This window comes from Antrostomus carolinensis, unplaced genomic scaffold (assembly GCF_000700745.2).
Source record: "Antrostomus carolinensis isolate BGI_N321 unplaced genomic scaffold, ASM70074v2 scaffold16207, whole genome shotgun sequence".
NCBI lineage: Eukaryota > Metazoa > Chordata > Aves > Caprimulgiformes > Caprimulgidae > Antrostomus > Antrostomus carolinensis.
In genome coordinates this window covers 1-20,715 of record NW_010329645.1, presented here as the reverse complement: position 1 = coordinate 20,715, position 20,715 = coordinate 1, and the positions used below count along the sequence as shown (strand labels likewise).

At 38.1% G+C, this 20,715-nt stretch overlaps 1 protein-coding gene across 1 annotated transcript in view; it reads left to right on the top strand.

Annotated features, from left to right (window-relative positions):
- FRY (FRY microtubule binding protein) overlaps nt 1-20,093 on the top strand; it is a gene marked incomplete at its 3' end in the record, with an annotated part of 132,062 nt that extends 111,969 nt beyond the window's left edge. Inside the window, exons 39-50 of the mRNA XM_010172653.1 lie at nt 2,564-2,749; nt 4,838-5,036; nt 5,673-5,794; nt 6,636-6,823; nt 7,763-7,857; nt 9,371-9,972; nt 11,489-11,586; nt 11,679-11,849; nt 16,861-17,001; nt 17,751-17,930; nt 18,996-19,157; nt 20,019-20,093. Of these exons, the coding sequence (XP_010170955.1) occupies nt 2,564-2,749; nt 4,838-5,036; nt 5,673-5,794; nt 6,636-6,823; nt 7,763-7,857; nt 9,371-9,972; nt 11,489-11,586; nt 11,679-11,849; nt 16,861-17,001; nt 17,751-17,930; nt 18,996-19,157; nt 20,019-20,093 (2,219 nt within the window). The remainder of the gene's footprint in view (nt 1-2,563; nt 2,750-4,837; nt 5,037-5,672; nt 5,795-6,635; nt 6,824-7,762; nt 7,858-9,370; nt 9,973-11,488; nt 11,587-11,678; nt 11,850-16,860; nt 17,002-17,750; nt 17,931-18,995; nt 19,158-20,018) is intronic.
- Nucleotides 20,094-20,715: the final 622 nt, after the last annotated feature.

The window sequence follows — 20,715 nt, the reverse complement described above, 5'->3', positions numbered from 1 at the left end:
CAGCAGGCAAAAAAGATTAAATTGGGAGGTTACAGCACAATGGTAGAATATATGTGATACACTTCAGTATACAGTTGAAAAGACACCTCAGTCTCGTTTTCTGCTACTGTGTTACCAACTGTTCTGTTTGAAATTTTTTTATTAAATAGGGTTTTTTTGGAAAATGCACACTCATCAAATACTCAAGTTTTGCATACTAGCACATTGATTTCAAAAAACTTCTTATGAAACACAAGAATAACAGCCAGAACTGTGTTGAATGGGGCTTCCAGGGTCACTTTCAATACAACATTTCACATATATCTTTCACTTAGAAGTTAAATCTATTTTGTGACTGTCCATAACAATTTTTTGCTTCTTTTTTATATTGTTGTGAACTTTCTAAGTGTAAGAGAGAGCTGAAAGAGAACTGAATAAGTGTATGAATCAAATCAATAACCATCAACTGATCAAGCAGTGTCTTTAGTATGATTTGTACCAAGCGTAAGAAACTGGTGCTTACAGTTAGAAATTCTGCAAGAATAAATGAAGACCTTAAGACAGGAGTAGTATGCAGCAGGATGGTCACTTCAGTTAAAACAGCTTTAAGGAGCCATCAGGGAGCCATACAAATAAACATATGCAGAAACGGAGTTATGATATTAGTAATCCATTATAAAAATATCTTTACTGATGTATTAATGCAATAATGTTTCAACATTACATTATTTCATAAGAAATAAACAGAAATTTATTAATACCATTGGAGACAGTCCCTTGGGTAAGAACTTTCAATTCTCAAATGTGAAATTAAAGCTAAATGTAACTGGTTTAGTGGTAACTAAAATGAGATCACAGCCTCCAGGCTTCAAGTTCTGTTTCTCTGCAGTTGTTAATAACCTCTGTGGAAAATTCTTCTACATTTTGTAGTAGAGCTCTGTTGTGATGGTGTCAGGATGTATGCATGTGATTGAAAATGAAGTATTTCTGTCCTGTTGGAATGTGAGCAGACAGCATCTGACCAAAAAGGAAACCAGAAACTGGTATAGTGGCTAGCTGGAAAGCCTGTATCCTTCCATTTATTGGAAGGGGTGAGAAAATACTAAAATGAAAGAATTTTGCAATGTTTGTGTTTAACAGACTATTGTCTGGTGTGTAATACCGACAGTGAACTAGAGAGGCAGACTGCTGGTGTGAACCTGCATGTCTCAGTAGTGCATGAAAAGAAAAGCGCTGCTGTTTAAAACCTCTTTTGCAACCAGTGTGAAATGCGTTGAGCAGCTAGACTCCCTTCCCACGGAAATGTGTCCAGGTCAGAGAAGTTTACCCTCTCAGGAACTCTTCCAAGTTTAAGAAGGGTCCAGCAGTGGACAGGCACAAAGACTGAACTGTCCTTCTCACTTCATAGTTAGCACATTTATGTCAATCTTAAAACCCTAGGGTTTAACAGGATTTCAGTCACATGTGCTGCCAATATAGAATTTATTTTCAGATCAAAGAACTTGTTATGTCCTTTTCAGTGTATGTTAGAACAGGGTAGGATGGGTTCATTATCTCCTAGCAGGAGGAAGGAAATTGAGAATAGGAGCAGAAACCTGAAGAAGCTGCAGAAGAGGTGGGCAAGTTGGCTGTTGTTCATTTGGAGGAGGCTATGGGCAGATGAGTAAGACAAAGGACCTCCAAAGACCTGCCCATAGGAGCCAAAGACACATTGTTCAGACTATGGCAGTATGAGCAGCTTCATTTTTGCAGGCCAGACAAGAACCAGCGTGACTTGAGTGTATTAGAAAACACCTGACGTGAAAGACCTGTTGGCTGCTACCACTTAGAGTAATGAAGGAGCTGCTTTTTAAAGAGAAATATATTCTGAGAAGAGAGGAGCTGAAGAAGAAAACAAATTTTTCAGTGCTGAACCTACTCCTAAACAGAAGAAAATATTTGTAAATAGCCTAGAAGATACTAAAATAAAATTGAAAAGAGCTTACTACCACAGAGTTTATTTTACAGTTTATTTTACAATGATCTGTTTCCTTTATATTTGAAATTTTGTATTTATTCAGGTTGTGTTAAAATCTTACAAACAGCACTAGTGCTAACCAGATTCTTTCAGTGCTAGACCTTTGGTTTCAGTACTGCACCCTGAGCTAGTGGCTAATTTCTCATGCTACTCACTGGTAGGTTTTTTTAAAGTTTGTACCTCTTACAGTTTGTACTTGTTGTAAAACTGATGTCTGTGCAAGAAAGCCAGAAATTGAGGTAAGAAATGAAATTACAACCACCACCAAGAATTTGTCATTTTTACAGGTTTTCCAGCCCTGCCAAATTAACACTACAGTGAGACAGAATGCATAAAGTTGTATTGCACACATTGTTTTGTACCTCCTCTATGGCACTTCAGTCTAGAAACTAAATATACACATCCATTTGAAGTAAAAACGCTAGTAACTGTGTCTGGAAATACGGCATATTTTGTTTGTTTGCACTGTTCCCATGAACTGCCTTGGAATTTTTGCTGTTATTTATGGAATGTCAAGTTGTTTATTATTACTTCATATCCAGTGATTGCTGTAACCTTTTCTTTTAGGTCTTGACCATTACCGTCCTGAGGTCTTTGAACACAGTAAAAAGTTACTGCTTCACCTTTTGATTGCATTGTCTTGCAATAGCAACTATCAAGCCATTGCATCAGTGCTTCTTCAGACAAGAGAGATGAATGAGATCAAGACTCTGACAGTACAACCAGCATACTTGCCTGAATATCTTTATACAGGTAATAAAGCAAAAGAGAAGAACGTTGCATTAGATCATGAGGTTTTTGAAAATAGGATGTCAAGATTACTTTCCTAAAATAAAACAATTTTGACAAATTGAAACGATAAAGTGGCAAAATGAACAGTTGCCATTAATATTAATTCCATGTGAACTACCCTAGAGATGCAACCAAATTATTACTTGATAACTTTTCAAGATAGTGAGAAAGCTATCTGATGTGAGGCAAAATACATCATATAGAATTTTAAACATTAATATGGCTAATAATTTCCTAACTTTCCCCTCAGGGAGCCAGGACTGCTTTAAATGAGGGCAATCACTCTTCAGCCTTCAAAAGAAATGAATAAATAATTCCAACACAAGAAGAACAGCAAGAATATGCAGCTCAGAATTTCCATTATTAAGTTAAATTTCACATGATATACACCATCCTTTATATCACAGATACACTTCATTTCTGTCCTGGAATCTGTTTCTGCTTTAGGAAGCTTACTTCAGACCTCTGCTGAGACAGGTGTTCTGTTAACTTTTAGCAATTTACCTGGTTTTAAGGAGTTGGTTGGGAACAGTTTGTAGAAAGCAACTTTCTAGACTTATTATTATCTTGTAGTATTACAAAAAGCAAGCATACTGTTGAGATTCGAAGGGATCACAGTACCAGTGTACAGTTATGGAGGTAGGATTAGTTTTCTGGGAGAGGGTGAGGAACTTTACCAGACAGTGAGAAAAGAAAAAGAGAGATAATCAAATTAGAGGCATTTCTGTGGTTCCATAGAAATATAACCAAAAGTAATAAATAGTTTGGCTATATAAAGAATATTACTTGATAACTGATTATTATTTTTATGAGATACAAAAAAATGTTTTAAAGTAATGAGAAGAGACACGTATGTCACATCATACAAAAAAATGTTTTAAAGTAATGAGAAGAAGAGATACGTATGTCAGATCAATTAATTAATTTGGCCTTTTTAGGTTTCATTCTGAATAAAGTCAGTGAAAAATTACCTCACACATGAATTTCCCATCTTGAATTCTGTGGATCTCTTTTCCAATGCATATCCATTAATTATTAAATACAGAATAAAATTCTTACATTAAAATTGTATTCCTGCTTTTCTGTCAAAATGAAAAACTTTTCATTCCTGTGTCTGAAAAACGTAAATGCTACCCTGTGTCTGTGCCTCTTAAGTCCAAGAAGTTACCAAAACTTTATATTTGGGTTCTTATTTAACAACTAATATAAAGAATGTGGGTGAATAGCTATAGCAAACAATCCTAATTGAAAATATGTAGGCTCAGGTTCATTCCACATACTGTCAGGCAACTAAATTAAGAGTCTCCTGACCTGCAGTGGATTTTGTCAGTGGAGAGGCCACTCCTGCTCCCAGTCTTCTTACAAGAACAGTTTTTCTGTTGGAGATGCAGCCTAAGATGATTAGCAGTCTAACCTTAAGAAAACAGGTCTTAGTTTCTAATTCCAGCTCTGAAATTGTGTGGCAAGCTTTAGATCTGCAAGATCTAGCAGAACTCTTAGTCAGATGCTTAATATCAATGCTGAAAGTATTTGATGTGAGTAGTCTGGTGTTTACAGTTACTAAAGGTGATGAACAGAAGACATAAACATTTGTGTCTCAATTTCCATTAAATCTGTAAAATTAGGACATCACTATCCTAAAAATTCCACCCTGCAGAGGTTTTTTTCCTCATCAGATCGGCCCAGAGAAGTGAGCTGAACTTTGCATGTACTTAGCCAACTTCAAAGTTCACATTACAGAAAGACATAGTTCTGACTGTAAAATGCCATTAAACATTTGTTTTTCAAGTACTGTAGCCCTCATGCAGTAAAAAAAAAAATCTTGACTTTATTTTTCATTGTACATTGGATTCTGCACGTTTAAAAACAGAGTACCATTTTCACTCCCATCTGCAGTTGAGGGTTGTTGTGTTCTACAGGTTTTCCCCATCTTTCCCAGTAGAAGGTTTCTGCTGCTAGCTCTGAAAAGAGCAGCTTGGCAGTTGCTTTTGTCTGTAATGCCGGCCCAACAGTGCATTCCATCTTTATCTCCACCCTTTCTGCTGGCAGGTGGCTTTGACTTTCTGCGGGAATACCAGTTGTCTCCAGTGCCAGACTCCGGCTTGAGCTCCAGCTCCACCTCCTCCAGTATCAGTCTGGGAGGCAGCAGTGGAAATCTCCCACAGATTACACAAGAGGTTGAGGACATGGACACTGCTGCCGAAACAGATGAGAAAGCCAACAAATTAATTGAGTTTCTGACAACCAGGTAATGGAGATAAGCAGCGGTTATATTCATACTCAAAATGCATATTTTCATGTCTTCTATGCAATTATCTGTAGCAGCTTAAAAGACTCAAAGGAAGATGACTGAGCTTTTATAGTAATTACAGACTCCCATTCCTCTTTTATTGATACCTACAGAAGAAGGTAAGTACTTAAAAGCATTACAGTGTCAGGAACAACAGCCTGATAGGAGTGAAAAGTTTAATTGACTGATAGCATTGTTTTCAACAATGAACTAATGGAAGAAGACAATTTTATTATTATAAAATTAGATAGGAAGTGTACAGGGCATAATGAAAGGCCATGGTGAAACTAATATTCACTACCAACTACAGCCAGTAGATCCTAGGTGCAATATTAAATTTAAAAACAAGGATTTTAAAATGCTGCTCTCTAAATGGTATGATTTATATTTTAACAGAGAGGTTTTGTAAAATACGGCATAGGAATAGTTATTTATTTGTTTGTACTTTGCTCATAAAATTCTGTTCAGTTGCATGTTTTCCAGGCTATGGCCCTGGAAATATATATTTGCCTTTACAGTTTATATATTTTAACTGATTACGTTTATTTCAGATAATTCAAAGAAATTTTGCACTTTGTTATGCATTTCTTTAAGGGCATTTGGTCCACTTTGGTGCCATGAAGATATCACACCCAAAAATCAGAACACCAAGAGTGCTGAACAGCTCACTAATTTTCTGCGTCATGTTGTATCGGTATTTAAAGATTCCAAGTCAGGTAGTAATTTTTTTTTTCCTTTCATAAATAAAAGAATATTCCCTCAAGGTCACACTGAATGTTTATCCAGTGATTTAGGAGATCTGCTTATGCAGAAGCACAACATATTGTATGTCTTAACAAGGATGCATGACATATGAAAGAATTGCTTTAAAAAATCATGTTAGATTGGACTGTGGCTGAACGTTAAATTGAACATTTCTTCAAAGCTGTTGGTAGAAAGGTTTTTTTATTGATTCCACAGATAAAAACTGCTCTATATCCTGTTGGTAATATATATCACAGTCACTAAGTAAATATACTTTGTTAAATTTCTTCTAGCAATTAAAGTTTGGTTCTAATGTATTATGTTTTTAGAGCTTAGGAAATGTAGTGACTGTACTTTGAAAACCAACACAGTCACTAATTAAATGTCTTCCAAGATCAAAGCAGAATGCAGCATCAGTGTTTATATTTAAGATCTCATCCAAAGCCTACTGAAGCTAATAGAAAGACTTCTAATTCAGCTTGGCTTTAGGTTTGGGAAATGTTCAGAAGGCACTGTGTTAGTGCCAGCAAGAATAGTAGATGGCTTCAAAGTTTGTCCAGAAATTGTAAAACAAATTTGCATCAGATGAAGAATTTCAAGTTTTTGCTGACAAATATTTGCAAACTCAGAATTTTAGTTTTGCAGTTTAGTTTCTTACATTCTATGTTAAATAAATGTAAACAGTGGGAAATTCTCCCAAAATCAGACATTTTTGCATCTCCCTTTCTCACAGAGTTTGCAAGATACACTACAGTGCATGTCCTCTCCACAGAGTTGGTTCAGCTTGTTATGACATACTGTTCTTTTGCTTAGGTTTTCATTTGGAGCATCATCTGAGTGAAGTTGCTTTACAAACAGCTCTTTCGAGCTCTTCAAGACATTACGCAGGTCGCTCTTTCCAGATATTCAGGGCCCTAAAGCAGCCACTTTCTGCACATGCATTGTCTGACCTCCTGTCAAGATTAGTGGAAGTTATTGGAGAGCATGGAGATGAGATTCAGGTATGCATGCATGTGTACATAATGCTTCTTGATACTGTTGATTTAATGTATATTTAATTTAAAATTACCATTTTAACAAGATGTTCTGGAGTCCAGTGGTGCAAAATAGAATATGGCCTTAGGACACATTACCTCTGAGTTTACTGAATCCATACATACTTTATCAAAGACTTCATTTGGGTGTTACAATCTTATATAGCTCTAAAGAGAACAACTAGAAAAAATCTAGTAAATGTCACTCAAAATTAAATCTTTTTGATGACCATTTTTTCCCTTTTCACATCATTAATTTGTACTTAAGGATCCCATGATCCTATCTGCTGAGGTAATCTGACAACATGGAGTAGACACCACCTCATTTCTCAAATGTTAACATCTTTTGGAATAAAGAAATCTACAACATCCATAACAATACAAAACTTACATTGACCTAATTTGATCCAGTCCTTTCTTAGTGAGCTATGATGTTCACTTGGTTTAGCTAAACAGACTGTTCTTTCCTGAAATCAGAGCCCATTTATTGTGAGATTCAAGACTTGATAAAGAGTACTAGCTCTTAGTAAGAAATAGACTGACATCACCTCCATATTTTACTAAGGTAATGAAACTGCCACAAGATGACAGTAATATTCTGTCACAACTGCTTGTGCAGCATTTAAATCAGTGACCTGCAAGTCAGAGGTTCTGTATGCCATTACTAGTCCCCAGATGAGATATGTGCCCTTGTTGCATGCCTTCATTCAGAGGCAGAAAGTAAAACACATTTGTAGTGACATTTTAATGTTCAGGGCAGTGTCATTGATGTGGATGTTGTTCCTTTTTCAGGTAAAGTTATAGGTTTTATAACTATGATGCCTATTCCTTTTATGAACTGAAGTTTTCTAAATGTTCACAGTTTTGAATGTATTTGTTGAAATAGTTAACCTCATGCATTGACAGGGGTATGTAATGGAGGCACTACTTACTTTGGAAGCTGCTGTGGATAATCTGTCTGACTGTTTGAAGAACAGTGATCTTTTGACAGTGTTATCACGGTAAGAGCCTGTTCTCCTAACTATATCTTTTTCAGTGTCTCATGGCATTAACTGTGCAGTTCTGCAGTCTGACAGCATAAAATTATTTTGATAAGACTGAGTTTATTTGTAACTTTCAGAGAACTAGACTAAGAGCACATCTCAGACAAATTTTGCAATAGCTGAAATAACATTGATAGAGCTAATGGAACTTTACAATGCATTGTAAATTCTGCCTTGCTGCTGCTTGGCTATAACTTACTTTAACATCCTTTAAAAATACTGTATTTTTTTCACCTTTGTACCATATACTTGAAAATATATCTGGGAAGGAACATGTTTTTTGGAATATTACAGAATCACAGAATCGCAGGGGTTGGAAGGGACCTCAGGAGATCATCACCCTCCTGCCAAAGCAGGTACATCTAGAGCAGGTTGCACAGGAAAGCGTCCAGGCGGGTTTTGAACATCTCCAGAGATGGAGATTCCACAACCTCTCTGGGCAGCCTGTTCCCGTGCTCTGTCACCCTCACAGTAAAGAAGTTTTTCCTTAGCTTTGTCTGGAACTTTTGGTGTTCCAGTGTTTGCCCACTGCCCCTTGTCCTGTTACTGGGTACTGCCGAAAAAAGCCCAGCCCCATCCATTTGTCCCCTGCACTTCAGGTATTTATAGACATTGATAAGATCCCCTCTCAGTTTTCTCTTCTCCAGGCTGAAGAGTCCCAGCTCTCTCAGCCTTTCCTCATACGGGAGGTGCTCCAGGCCCCTCATCATCTTTGTGGCCTCCACTGGACTCTCTGTGGAAGATCCCCATCTTTCTTGAACTGGGGAGCCCAGAACTGGACACAGTATTCTAGATCCAGGGATTGTCTGGATCATCACCTGATAGTCCATGAAGAGGCATCAGTCACTGAAATTGAAACATCTCTGCTTTCTGTAAACCATCTGGAAGAGATCTTAGGATGCTGGCAGGGGAGGATGCAAAGACAACAAGGTTTTTGAAGGGCCTGTACTGACGAGAACCTAGGCAGCCACATGGCAGGTTTCTTAAGGCTTATGTGGCATATTTGGGGTTCTGCTTGAGATATGCTGCTTTTCTGCTCACAGTTCTCACATTAGCCAGTAAGCCATTGTGCATTTCGCCTACCAGCTGTACCAAGTTTGGGGTTTGCTCCACTGATGAAGGCATTTTAAAGACCAAAATTGTTTTCAGTTCTATCACTGCCCCATAATATGGGCATTTCCACAAGTCAGTTCACAGCTATGTATCTCCTGTCCCCATGTTGTTCTTACCTATCTAGACTGCAGGCTATCCTGCTCTGGTTTGGTGCGGTACAACATAAACCTCTCTTCAGTCATGTCTGTGGACACTTCTGGAAAAAAAAACACAGGCTGCAATAGACAGTGTGGTGATTTACTTTTCCTATTGAGATGTTTGTTTACAGTTTGTTAAATATTTAACTTGCATCCAATATGTCCAAATTTCAAGCTGTGCATTCACACACTGCAATTTATGTTATGTATTTTGGGTTCAGTTCATCTTCTCCAGATTTAACATCAAGCACCAAACTGACTGCAAACCGGAAGAGCACAGGACAGCTGAATGTGAATCCTGCAAGCAGTAACACAGCCACTGCTGAAAGAAGCAGACACCAGAGGAGCTTCTCTGTACCTAAAAAGTTTGGAGATGTGGACAAGTCCTCAGACCCACCGCGCAGTGCCACGCTGGACAGAATTCAGGCTTGCACCCAACAAGGCCTGTCCTCTAAAACCAGAAGTTCATCTTCGCTAAAGGACAGTCTCACTGACCCATCTCATATTAACAATCCAACCAACCTACTGGCCACCATCTTCTGGGTTGCTGTGGCTTTGATGGAATCAGATTTTGAGTTTGAGTATCTAATGGCATTGCGATTGCTGAATAAACTTCTGGCTCATTTGCCACTAGATAAAGCTGAAAACCGGGAGAAGTTAGAGAAGTTACAAGGGCAGCTGAAGTGGGCAGACTTCTCAGGACTTCAGCAGCTACTCCTGAAAGGATTCACCTCCCTTACTACCACTGATCTCACACTACAGCTCTTTAGTTTGCTGACACCAGTGTCTCGAATATCCATGGTGGATTCCTCTCAAGCTATAGGTAAAACCAGTATACTTTCCTCTCTTTCAGTTTCCATTGCTTTGACATTTGATGACAGACCTCATTAGGCGATCTACACAAAACAAAAGCTGACATTTTTTCTTTCTCTTCTAATAATGTACTTTTGCTTTGAGCTGGGTGGGCTTTTTGGAAATATCATAACAATATAACATGTTTGTGAAAAGTGAATCTATTGCACAATGCGATTTTGGAGGAGAGTGGTCGTATATTATTTCACATTTCATTGCTAGTGCTTAGCAGCATATAAAGTTTCTGAGTGCTGACAAAATAAACATATGAGAGAAGATACTGTCAAATTTTCTAGAACCTGTTTTGGCCATGTTTTCCATTGAATTGTTTTCAGAATATTGCAAATATTTGATTTTAAATTAGTACTTCATGGCATTTTTCCTAGAAATATAGATACTGAAAACTCATACACTTTTTAGATAAACTACAACAGCACTTTAGTGAATGAGGTTATAATAAACTCAGACAGAGAGTAAGGGGATGAATGCCATGAACAGCCTGCCCATGTCTAAGTACCCATGTGGTGCCTGTGTTGCAGACTTCAGTTGCACAATTCACACATGGGCTGTGACGGTACCATCTAAGGGATCTTTTTCTTTTCCCTGGGTATAGTGGAGGCAAAGGGAAATTACACCCCTAACTTAGGCACCTTGTTTAATTGTGTAGAACAAGAGGGAATAAATGGTTAGAAAGATATTTTCATAGATCAGATTCTTTCTTTTCAAAAAGAGATTGTGTCCAGATACAATTTCTTGACTTCTGAGCTCCCGCCTGAACTGGAGCAGCTTTTGTTACAGCTCCCCATTACAGTCAGTGCTATAGTTCATCAGCTACCTTGATTGATAAGTTGGTGCAGAAGAGCTGAATCCCAGCTCCAGACAGAGCCCTTATGCTAATGACAGCAGCTGGCATTTGGCACTGCAGCCATCTGCTAGCTTCAAAAACACTGATTTGAGCAGTCTCATCTGACGTTATATCAGAATTTTGTTTCATGATTATTATTAACTTGAACTGTATGAAACAATAGAAGTTGTGCCTGGCAGCCTGACCAAAACTGTTGTTCATTTATCAATACTTCCTGAATTTCTTTTTGTAATTTAGCAGTAGTAATGGAAATGCCACCAGTTAAGACTGTCAATAAGCCAGTTAAATGGAAAAGATAAACATACTCTTATAACAGGAATAAAATTCATACTTTTGTTAGATATTTTGTCCTGTAAATACCTGCTCGTGCGGTAGTGTTTGCAGAAATAGGTCCATGCTTTATAACAGTACTGTTCCCTAAATGATATACTGGGTTTTCAAATTAGGGGCCCTTTAAGACAAATGTAGCATGGCCAGTGGCATGAACATCTTCACAGAGTTTGTCTGGATTTACACCTAATATAATATTGAAACTGTGATCTCCCATGAAACACCAACTTGAAGATCACTGTAGCTCTTAGTGTCCAAAATACAAATTTTGTTCTGTATTTTCCTGTTCTAGGATTTCCACTGAATGTTTTGTGTCTCCTGCCCCATTTAATTCAGCATTTTGACAGTCCAAACCAGTTCTGTAAAGATATAGCTGAAAGGATTGCTCAGGTATCAAAGTTGTTTACTCTTTTGTACATCCCCAAACCCTGTAAATGCAGTTGCCTTGTTCTTAATGTGTTTTGACATTTATATTTAATTAGGTTTGTTTGGAGGAGAAGAACCCCAAGCTATCAAATCTTGCACATGTCATGACCCTTTATAAAACACACAGCTATACAAGGGACTGTGCTACCTGGGTGAATGTGGTTTGCCGTTACCTTCATGAAGCATTTGCTGATACTACTTTGAGTATGGTTACGTATTTGGCTGAGGTAAGTTTTCAAAGATTTTTTAATGTTTTAACTCTTCTGTTGCCTAACAACTCAAAAAGCTGAAGTCCACCTGCAGATTACTGGCGGCTCTCTGTAGCTGTTATTTACAATTAAGAGTAGAAAGCAGAAATGAGCAGAAGGGAAGGGAATTACTATAAGAAGTCAACATTGAACATTAAAACAAAAGACAACAAAGGTCTGCGGGACTGATGCATCTTAAAGCAGCTTCACTCATCAGATTTTCCACTGTGAAAGAGAAACTGGACAACATTTATTTAGATCCCACTGAGGAAAATAAGAGAAGGACTAATTCCAGAATGGGTTTAGCAGCATAAATTAGATATCATCTGCTATATAAGGATCTGGTTCTTAGTACAAATCTGTACGCATTCCTCTAACGCTGAATGGGATCATCTTGCTGCCCAGGTTTTCCCCTGTGCTCATCACTTACTCCTAACATTTCTCATGCGTAGAGTATAGATCTGATGCAGTATTGTTACTGTGGAGCCAAGGCTCAGTTCTGCTCTTTAGCTTAAGGTCACTTGATCTTCTACCTCCTGTGTCAGGTCAGTATCAGGACACCATTTTCTTACAGAGTTCTCAGATTTATCCCTTTACTTCTGTGCTGTAGTGAGTTACCTTCAGTCCCCCCTCTCATCCAGGGAGAAGACTGTTCTGTATTCATGACATAAATTCACTAGCTTCTTTAGAGCAGCTTTGTTTTTTGGAGCAGATTCGTTCTCCCCTCTGCCAGAGGATCTACAGAAATTCCACAGACATCTCTGATACTAGCTATTCAGAGATTTTCAAGAGCCTGAGAGGCCAGGCTGTGCTCCCACACTCACTCAGACTTCAGAGCAAACTTGGCGCTGCTGCATCCAGCTACAGTTCCTCACCTTGTCTGCATATGGAGACTCTAAGTAAAAAGTCATATCAGATCTTGACTGATGGTGAAAGCCATGATTCTCCTGTAGGAGACTAAAACAGGACCATGAGGTTTTTCAGTCTGTTGTCAGACTCAAAGACTCTCCAGAAGTATTACCTTTTCAAACACAAGGACTCAGTTCTCCAGAGTCACGTCTTTTTCGCAGCAGAAACTTGTATTCCTAATAAACAAGTGCTGTAAAAATTGAAGTTTAAATTCTTTCACCTTTTCTTTCCCAGCCTTAGGAGAGTGTTTGCCCCTTTGTTTTCCCTTCAGTACTCTACATACAGTTACTAGTGCTGCAGCACTCCACAAAGGTCATTCATTGAACTTGATTTCACTCCCCTCAAAAGGGCCTTAGGAGTGAATCTGGAGACTCCTCCTCTGCACTTCCCCCTTGCTGTAGATTGGCACCACACCACTGTATTAACAGTAGGCAGGTTTTTGACCATAATTAAGGCACATTCCTCACATAGCACCATCATTGCAGGATGACAGTAGTAAGTATTACTTCCTTTCTCTGTATTTACATTGACTGCAGCTGTGTTGAGTCATGTCTGGGGGAATATTTGTATGGGCATAGGGTAGCAGCCAGTCTGGAGGAGGAGCGAGACAACAAACCATCTTGTTTGGCCTGCTGTGGCCATGAAAAAGATTTTTTCCAGCATTCAGAATGTATTTCCCCTTCTCTTCTAAGTTAATCCCCATACCAGGATAAACAATGTGCTCCTGTCTCCTATAAACTGGCTGTGGGATATACTGTCAGTAGGTAAAGCTGAATGGGTTAACAGCCCCACTGGGCAATCTGCAGTTGAATGTTACAGCCATCGGTTACAGAGCCTCTCCAGCTTTTAACAATCCTGGCTCAGTCCCCAGTGTTTGGGCCTGGGGGAAATTGTGAGACATGCAGTACTTAAGAATAACAAAGGCAATCTGTGTTGCAACAGTGACCCCTCCAAACACACTGGTATACCTTCAGAAGGGGACTTTATACTACAAGTTATTAAGACTATGAGAAAAAATGCTCTCAGCAGAAGGTAAAAGCCATGATTATTGCCATTGAGACAAAAATTTGCATTTAACCTATTTGATGACAGGTAATTGCTTGTCATCTAGGGGTATGATCCTGGCATAAAATAAGACATTTCAACTGTGTTCTTAACCAAACCTTACAGTGACAAGCAGTGCTCCTTACTCAGTTTTACATATTACAGCTCCATCCATGAAAAACAATAATTTCTTCTAGAAAAATACTTGGGCATGTCAGTCTACAGATGAGGAAAAAATCACTATTTAATAGTGCAGTAGAACTTTGAACCTCCACTGCCAAAATCAGCATATAAACACATTACTGAAAGCTTACTTTGATTTTATATTAGATTTTTGTGTATTAATTTTTAAAAACCAACCTTTTACTATGAGAGCACAGTCATTCTAGGAGCATATCTGAATTGACGTGGGTGACATCTTAAACTAGTGAATCATTTAAGTCCAGGGTCATGCTTGGACTTAAATAGCTAATGCTATTAACACAGAAGAAAGGACAAGAAACCCCATAGTGGATAGGAATGTGCTTATGGTAGATGTTTCCTCTTCTTCCCTGTTAGATAGAGGATTGCTTGTGATAGAAGTGTGAGCATTCATAACCTGTTCAAATCCAAGGAATCACTAGAGATTAAAACATCTGTGTTGCAAGGGGAAGCAGGTCCTACATCAGACATTATCCCACTAACGGCTTGTCTATCGGACATGGCTTGTGAAATGCCTTCCTTATTTCCTCAGTGAACACAGAAAACATTTGACTGACTAACATAGGCTAGGAGCTGAGTATTTCTTCTCACCTGCTGCCAGATTTGGAGGGGCAAAGGGAACTGTCTCCTGCAGTAGCACCCCAGCAGTTGCATCAACTAGCAGCAGCCAGCGCAGGCAAGGCAGCCCTTGGAGGAGCAGGCTGTGCTCTGCACCTAGTTCTAGGTTAGTAGCTGCTTCAGGAAAGGGGCAGATTTTGCTAATGAGATGTGAAACCCTAAACCCAGGTAAGACCCAGATAGTTACACTAACAAGAGAGGAATCCACAGTTCTTCAAAACAGTGAGTAAAAAAAAAAAAAAAAAAAAAAAAGTCTGAGAACAGTTATGAATTATTTTTACAAATACAGTGGCAACTCTTTGTTCTGGTACTCGCTGATCTGAATGATGTGTTACCACAACTCCATCTTGCTGCTATTTTTGTTACTTCTGGCAGCAAAAGAATTCTTTTTGCACTAAATGCATTTTAAAGTTGCTGTTCTTTTTTAAACTGATATACTCTTTCTTATTACAAATTCATGATGTATTTCAGTACACACTTGGACTATCAGCCACCACATATACTCATCTGAACAAGTGAAAACTGGCACAGTCCACAAATGTTGAGAGTTTAATGGGCTAGAACTGTTTAAGTCAAAGGATTCTGTTGACAACAAATTTATACAAACTGGAGTGGAAATTAGACACACTCAGAGGTAAAGTTCCTAGAACAGCTTTCTAACCAGCAATAGAGAGAAATTTCCCATTATTTTCCAAGAATTCCTTTTCCTGTCACAAAAGTGATTATCTGATGCAGTAGCCTCTGTCAAAGAACAGAAAAATTTCTTTCACTCATCCAGATAGTTTCTCCTAATCCTTTATTCCTACACTGAAATGGTATAATGGCTGATGTGCTGGATCATATAAACTATTTACAAGGAAGGAATCAAACCTTCCATTGCAAGATCCTCATGGAAGGCAAGAAAAAGTCTACAACCCTGTTTTGAAGAAGAATTGCTAGGCATATTTTATCTCTTGGTAAAGGTATCCATGGGCTAAACCAGGTTGCCATGTAGTACTTTTAGTTTTAAAATTCTTGATATTTTTTTGTAGAGGAATAGATAAAGCATAGTGAGTTTCACCTATTGTGCTGTTAATGGAATTTGCCTACTTTGTTCTATGAATCACTAATTGCTACTCTTACTGATGAAAGAAATCAGAAAATATGTAGCGGGATGAGATAGGTGTGTCTCCTATTTGATCATTCCATTTTGGCTGGCACGGAGCATTCTCATTCAATAAAAAGAGGAGTCTTGTCATTCAGGCCATTGAGGGCATCTAATAAATTACTAGACTCCACTTGAATAACAGTTGAAATTTTTATCTGATGGAAGACATGAGGCAGCATAGAATTTTTATGAGTGATTGTTTTCTAGATCCTAATATCTCTAGTAACCAGTGTTAGACACCTCAATAGAAGGACAGAGTCTAGTCTTGAGCCTCTGGTAACCTCCATCAATAACATCTGATTGCCTCTGAAATTTGTAGGGTGGGTCAGTACCTGTCACCAATGAAAGAAGGTGCTACCTTCCAGGAAATTTTCGGCCCAGATATTTCACACACGTGCAAACATAGTATGTCTGTCTGTATGCCTCCTGAATTCCTGTCATGTATATATACGAGCACAGTTACATTTCCAAGGTTCATTGTGGTATTCCGGGATCTACACTCAGATGTTCCCAAATTCTGGGATTTAGATCAAGCCCTTCTTTGTATTAGCCTCTACAGTAAGAGCACCCAGGGACTCCATCTCCTCCTTAACAGAAAATATTTCCTTGGCAGTTACAGCTGGTGAGCACTGGCAGTTGGATGAATACGGGCTGATGTCTGAATAGTAATAGTTTTGTTTCTTCAGCATGTTTTATTTTTTCTCACTGACTTTCAACAAAGGTAGAAATAAAATGATACTCTCTGTTTTTATTGGATGTGCTTCCCCAATTACAGTGTAAATTTTTACCTGCCAGTTTACTCAACTGCTGAATGTGTTTTCTGGATAAGTTAGGGCAGGCACATATAAAATGTATGTTTCGTTATCAAAACAGGCTAGCATTTGGCTCTCACCTTAAAGCTCTTTTTTATTTCTCACTTGTATCATCATCACTTGAGAAATGATTGTAAAATGGCATTGCAAAATCAGTGAGTGAAGAGAGATTAATAGTACAGATGTATTCATGAAACTAGTAGCTTTTTCCATAAGAAGTGTCTCAAAATTTAGGTGTTTTTTGGGTTTTTTTTAACAGCTACTAGAAAAGGGCCTTCCCAGTATGCAGCAGTCCCTCTTACAGATGATCTACAGTCTTCTTAGTTATATGGACCTGTCAGCTATTCCTGTGAAACAGTTTAACATGGAAGTGCTAAAAACCATTGAAAAATATGTACAGGTAAATACCATATCTTCTTTATATTTACATAGGAAATTAACAATATTTACAGTCATAAGTTGCTTTTCTTTATCAGAATTTAAGACTAGATTAACATGGAGGACTGCAACTGTCCAGTGTGATATCTAGTTTATAAACATCCTGATGCCTGACAGACTGCAGGTCCCCAGATAAGAGGCCCAACTGTGTGTTCACTGTGTGGGAAGGGTTCAGCTGCAGCCACACTGCATCGGGGGCGAGCTTCATAGCAGGCAGACCCTGACTGACCACTCTTTTTAATTATTAGCATGGGTTAGATATGGCATAAGCACTTCCCTTCAGAGTCCTCTGCACCTAATTCTTGGCAAGTGAAAACACATATTTTTACTAGAAATTCACAGCTGTAAAGAGTCTGTGTCAAGTCATCTTCTCAGTTAAATGGGGATTCTGCAATGACCCTTACATTATGCATACTGATTAAGGCATTCAGGTAGGAGATTTTAAATCCTTTGCCAAGTTGGCTTTGCACTCAGGTCTCCCATGTTGCAGGCCAGTTCTCTAACAATGACAGCCTAGGCAAGTCTTAATCTCTGCTGTAGAAATGACTCTGCAAGTATGTGCCTTGTCACTGGCCAAGAGAGAGAAAGAATAGTAATATTCCAATGCCACATTTTTATTATATGGCAAAAAATATTACTGTAAAATATAAATAATCTTGAATGCGTGTGAATCTTTCTTTCTGCTTACTGATTAAATATGCCTATTTCTAGAGCATTCACTGGAGAGAAGCCTTGAATATCCTGAAGTTGGTAGTTTCTCGTTCTGCCAGTTTAGTTTTACCGTCCTATCAACACAGTGATCTTTCAAAAATGGAAATACATCGAGTGTGGAACAGTGCCTCCAAGGAGCTACCAGGGAAGACTTTAGAGTTTCATTTTGATATTTCAGAGGTACTGTTTGTAATATCTCCTACTTAAAACCTTATTTCTGTTATTTCATAATCCTAAAACATGTTGCAGCTCCTTAAGAAAGCTGAAAAATTGGGAAAGAAAGTCAAATTACCAAACTGAAAGTCTCTTAAATTATTTTCAATCCATAGTGACATTATTTAGTAACTCATGCTGGTGGGCTTTTTCTGGATTTTTACTAGATTTTTTTTTTTTGTGAAGGAATTATTAGTTGTATTTAAAATTATCTGGTGGAAAAGCTGTGTTGCAATTATGCCAACTGTAATATACAAGTATACTGTATTTATAAAATCTCCCTCCAAGCTTTTTATACTTGGATGCCAATGTTCTCTGTAGCTGTTGAACTCAGAAGTATGTCCTTTAAAGGAGTACTGTCTGACTTCTGACTGAACTCTTTTACAGCAGTCTTTATCCTGCAAACCCTGTAGACTTTTTAACTCTATGGAACTGAATGGTCCTATTGACTTTAACAGGCAGTTTACACTTAGGAACCTGGACGACTGTTTGCAGCATTATAGACTATTTCATGTAGATAGTCATGAGACTTAGAGGTTAAAAGGAAATAAAAACAGGCACCTTGTACTATTTGTATTGTCTTCTTGCTGTTTCATGTAGGTATAATTCTAGAAAATGCTGAGCATCCTATTATCAATTCAAGAAAGCAATTTAATGTTTGTTGGAACAGGGCCAGAGTATTCAGCACTCTTAATGTGTTAAAAAACATGTGTAAGAAATGTGGATTTGAAGTAAATTTCATAAGCTTTCTGGGTTTTTTGCTGGTCCTTATGTTAGAAACTAGTTTGACAGTGGCTTTGAGTAGTAGTTATTCATGAACATAAGCACTAGCTACTAGTTACTGGCAATTAACACTGAGACATTCACAGTGGAAAATAACATACATACCAAATGACATGAACATTAGTGCACTCCTTGTTTTACCCCCATATATGATCTTCAGAGTAATCTTTCCCTGCAGCTGAAGCAATAAGCTCCATTATAAGTTCATCCTGGAACATAGTACTAGTGAATAATTACTCTCTCTTTAAGACTCCAATTATTGGGAGACGGTATGATGAGCTGCAGAGTTCTTCTGGAAGAGATGGTAAACCCAGGGCAATGGCTGTCACCCGAAGCACTTCTTCAACCTCTTCAGGATCTAACTCCAATGTCCTTGTTCCTGTGAGCTGGAAGAGACCTCAGTACTCTCAGGTAAACAACTTCTAAGTATCCATCCCACTATTAATTAACAAGTTGCACTGGAGCAGCTGATTTAATGCACACTGAAGTTCTTAAATTCTTGTGCTCTCTGTGCCCTGTGCTGTGCTCCTGGCTGGCTGGGGCAGTGGCAGTGGCAGCACAGCATCTGACTGTGTGTGCTGAATGTCTTTCTTGGACTCAGAAATGGACTGAGGTATGTTTCTCTTCTATCCTGCCAATGTTTTTCTTTCAACCTGCAGGAAATGCATCTCTTTAAGACCTCTAAGTTTAGGTCAGATTTAGCTAAGAATGGCAGGTGAGTTCAGATATTAGCAAGGAGAGTAGGTAGACAGCATGTGCAACTTTCCAAGTGTTGTTTTCTTGGGAAATCAGATAAAAAGAATTCCCTCAAACAATTTACCAGAAAGTTATATTTAATTACCTTATTGATTTTGGTTATCTGCCAGTTAAAATAAAACCATACAGAATAAATGTATTTATTGCTTATTTTTTTTAATATAGCAGATTATCTAAGCAGTGACTCAGGCACCACTTCTGCAAAAAATAATTATGCATGTGCTTAATTTTGAGCTTCTGAACTGTCCTTTTGAAGTAATGCATAGGATCCAGTGTTTCCTTATTATGCTCAATGGAATTAATAGGCTGATTTAAAAATAATAAACACCACAATCATTAACAGCTATTTTTATGTTTCCTTGTATGCATAGTTGCTCTGAAAGCAAACCTTTGAGCACTTAATAACAAATTCTTCAGTTGGTTCCTACTATTTAAAAGTTGTTAATGTATGTCTCTAGCCACCAGGAGAATAAGTGGTTAAAAAAATGCTCATTTGAGAAACATCTTTTTTTCTAGAAAAGGACAAAGGAAAAGCTGGTGCATGTCCTTTCTCTATGTGGTCAGGAAGTTGGGCTGAGTAAAAACCCTTCAGTAAGTAGCCTTATATTGATTATTTCTTTGTTTCATTGTGTCCTAACTTTAAAAGTGAAGAATTTTGTTTCCCAGAGGTGCTGACCTGATTTGTGTAGTTTTGTGTCACATTACTGTCATTGTCATTTGCACTGGCCCACGCTGCATTTCTCAGCATATAGACCAGTGAGTGAATGGCCCTCTCACTTAAAGACGATTTACTTACAGAGCTGAATACAGTTTTGCCGTGAGATCTGTGATGCTCTAGGTTTTACTTATGCCAGCTCAGTGGACAGAGAGTAATGACCTCTGGTAATACCAATCTCGAGCCTTTATAAAGTAAAATATCAAATTACAGAAATAAAACTGAAGGAGGGGTCTAATTTTTCCATTAGGTAGTAGTTCTAATGTTACTCTTTAAAAATTAATATTATCTGGTGCCAGGAAATGGGCAATAGATCACCCAGGGTAGGAAGCTCTTAAAATAGTTCTTAGATATTTTCAACAGAGAAAGGCAAGTTTCTGAATGTTTTTGAACAGTCAGAGAGTTGTGGTCAATGGGACAGAGTCTAGTTGGAGGCCTGTGTCTAGTGGAGTCCTTCAGGGGTTGCTACTGGGACTGGTACTATTCAATATATTCATC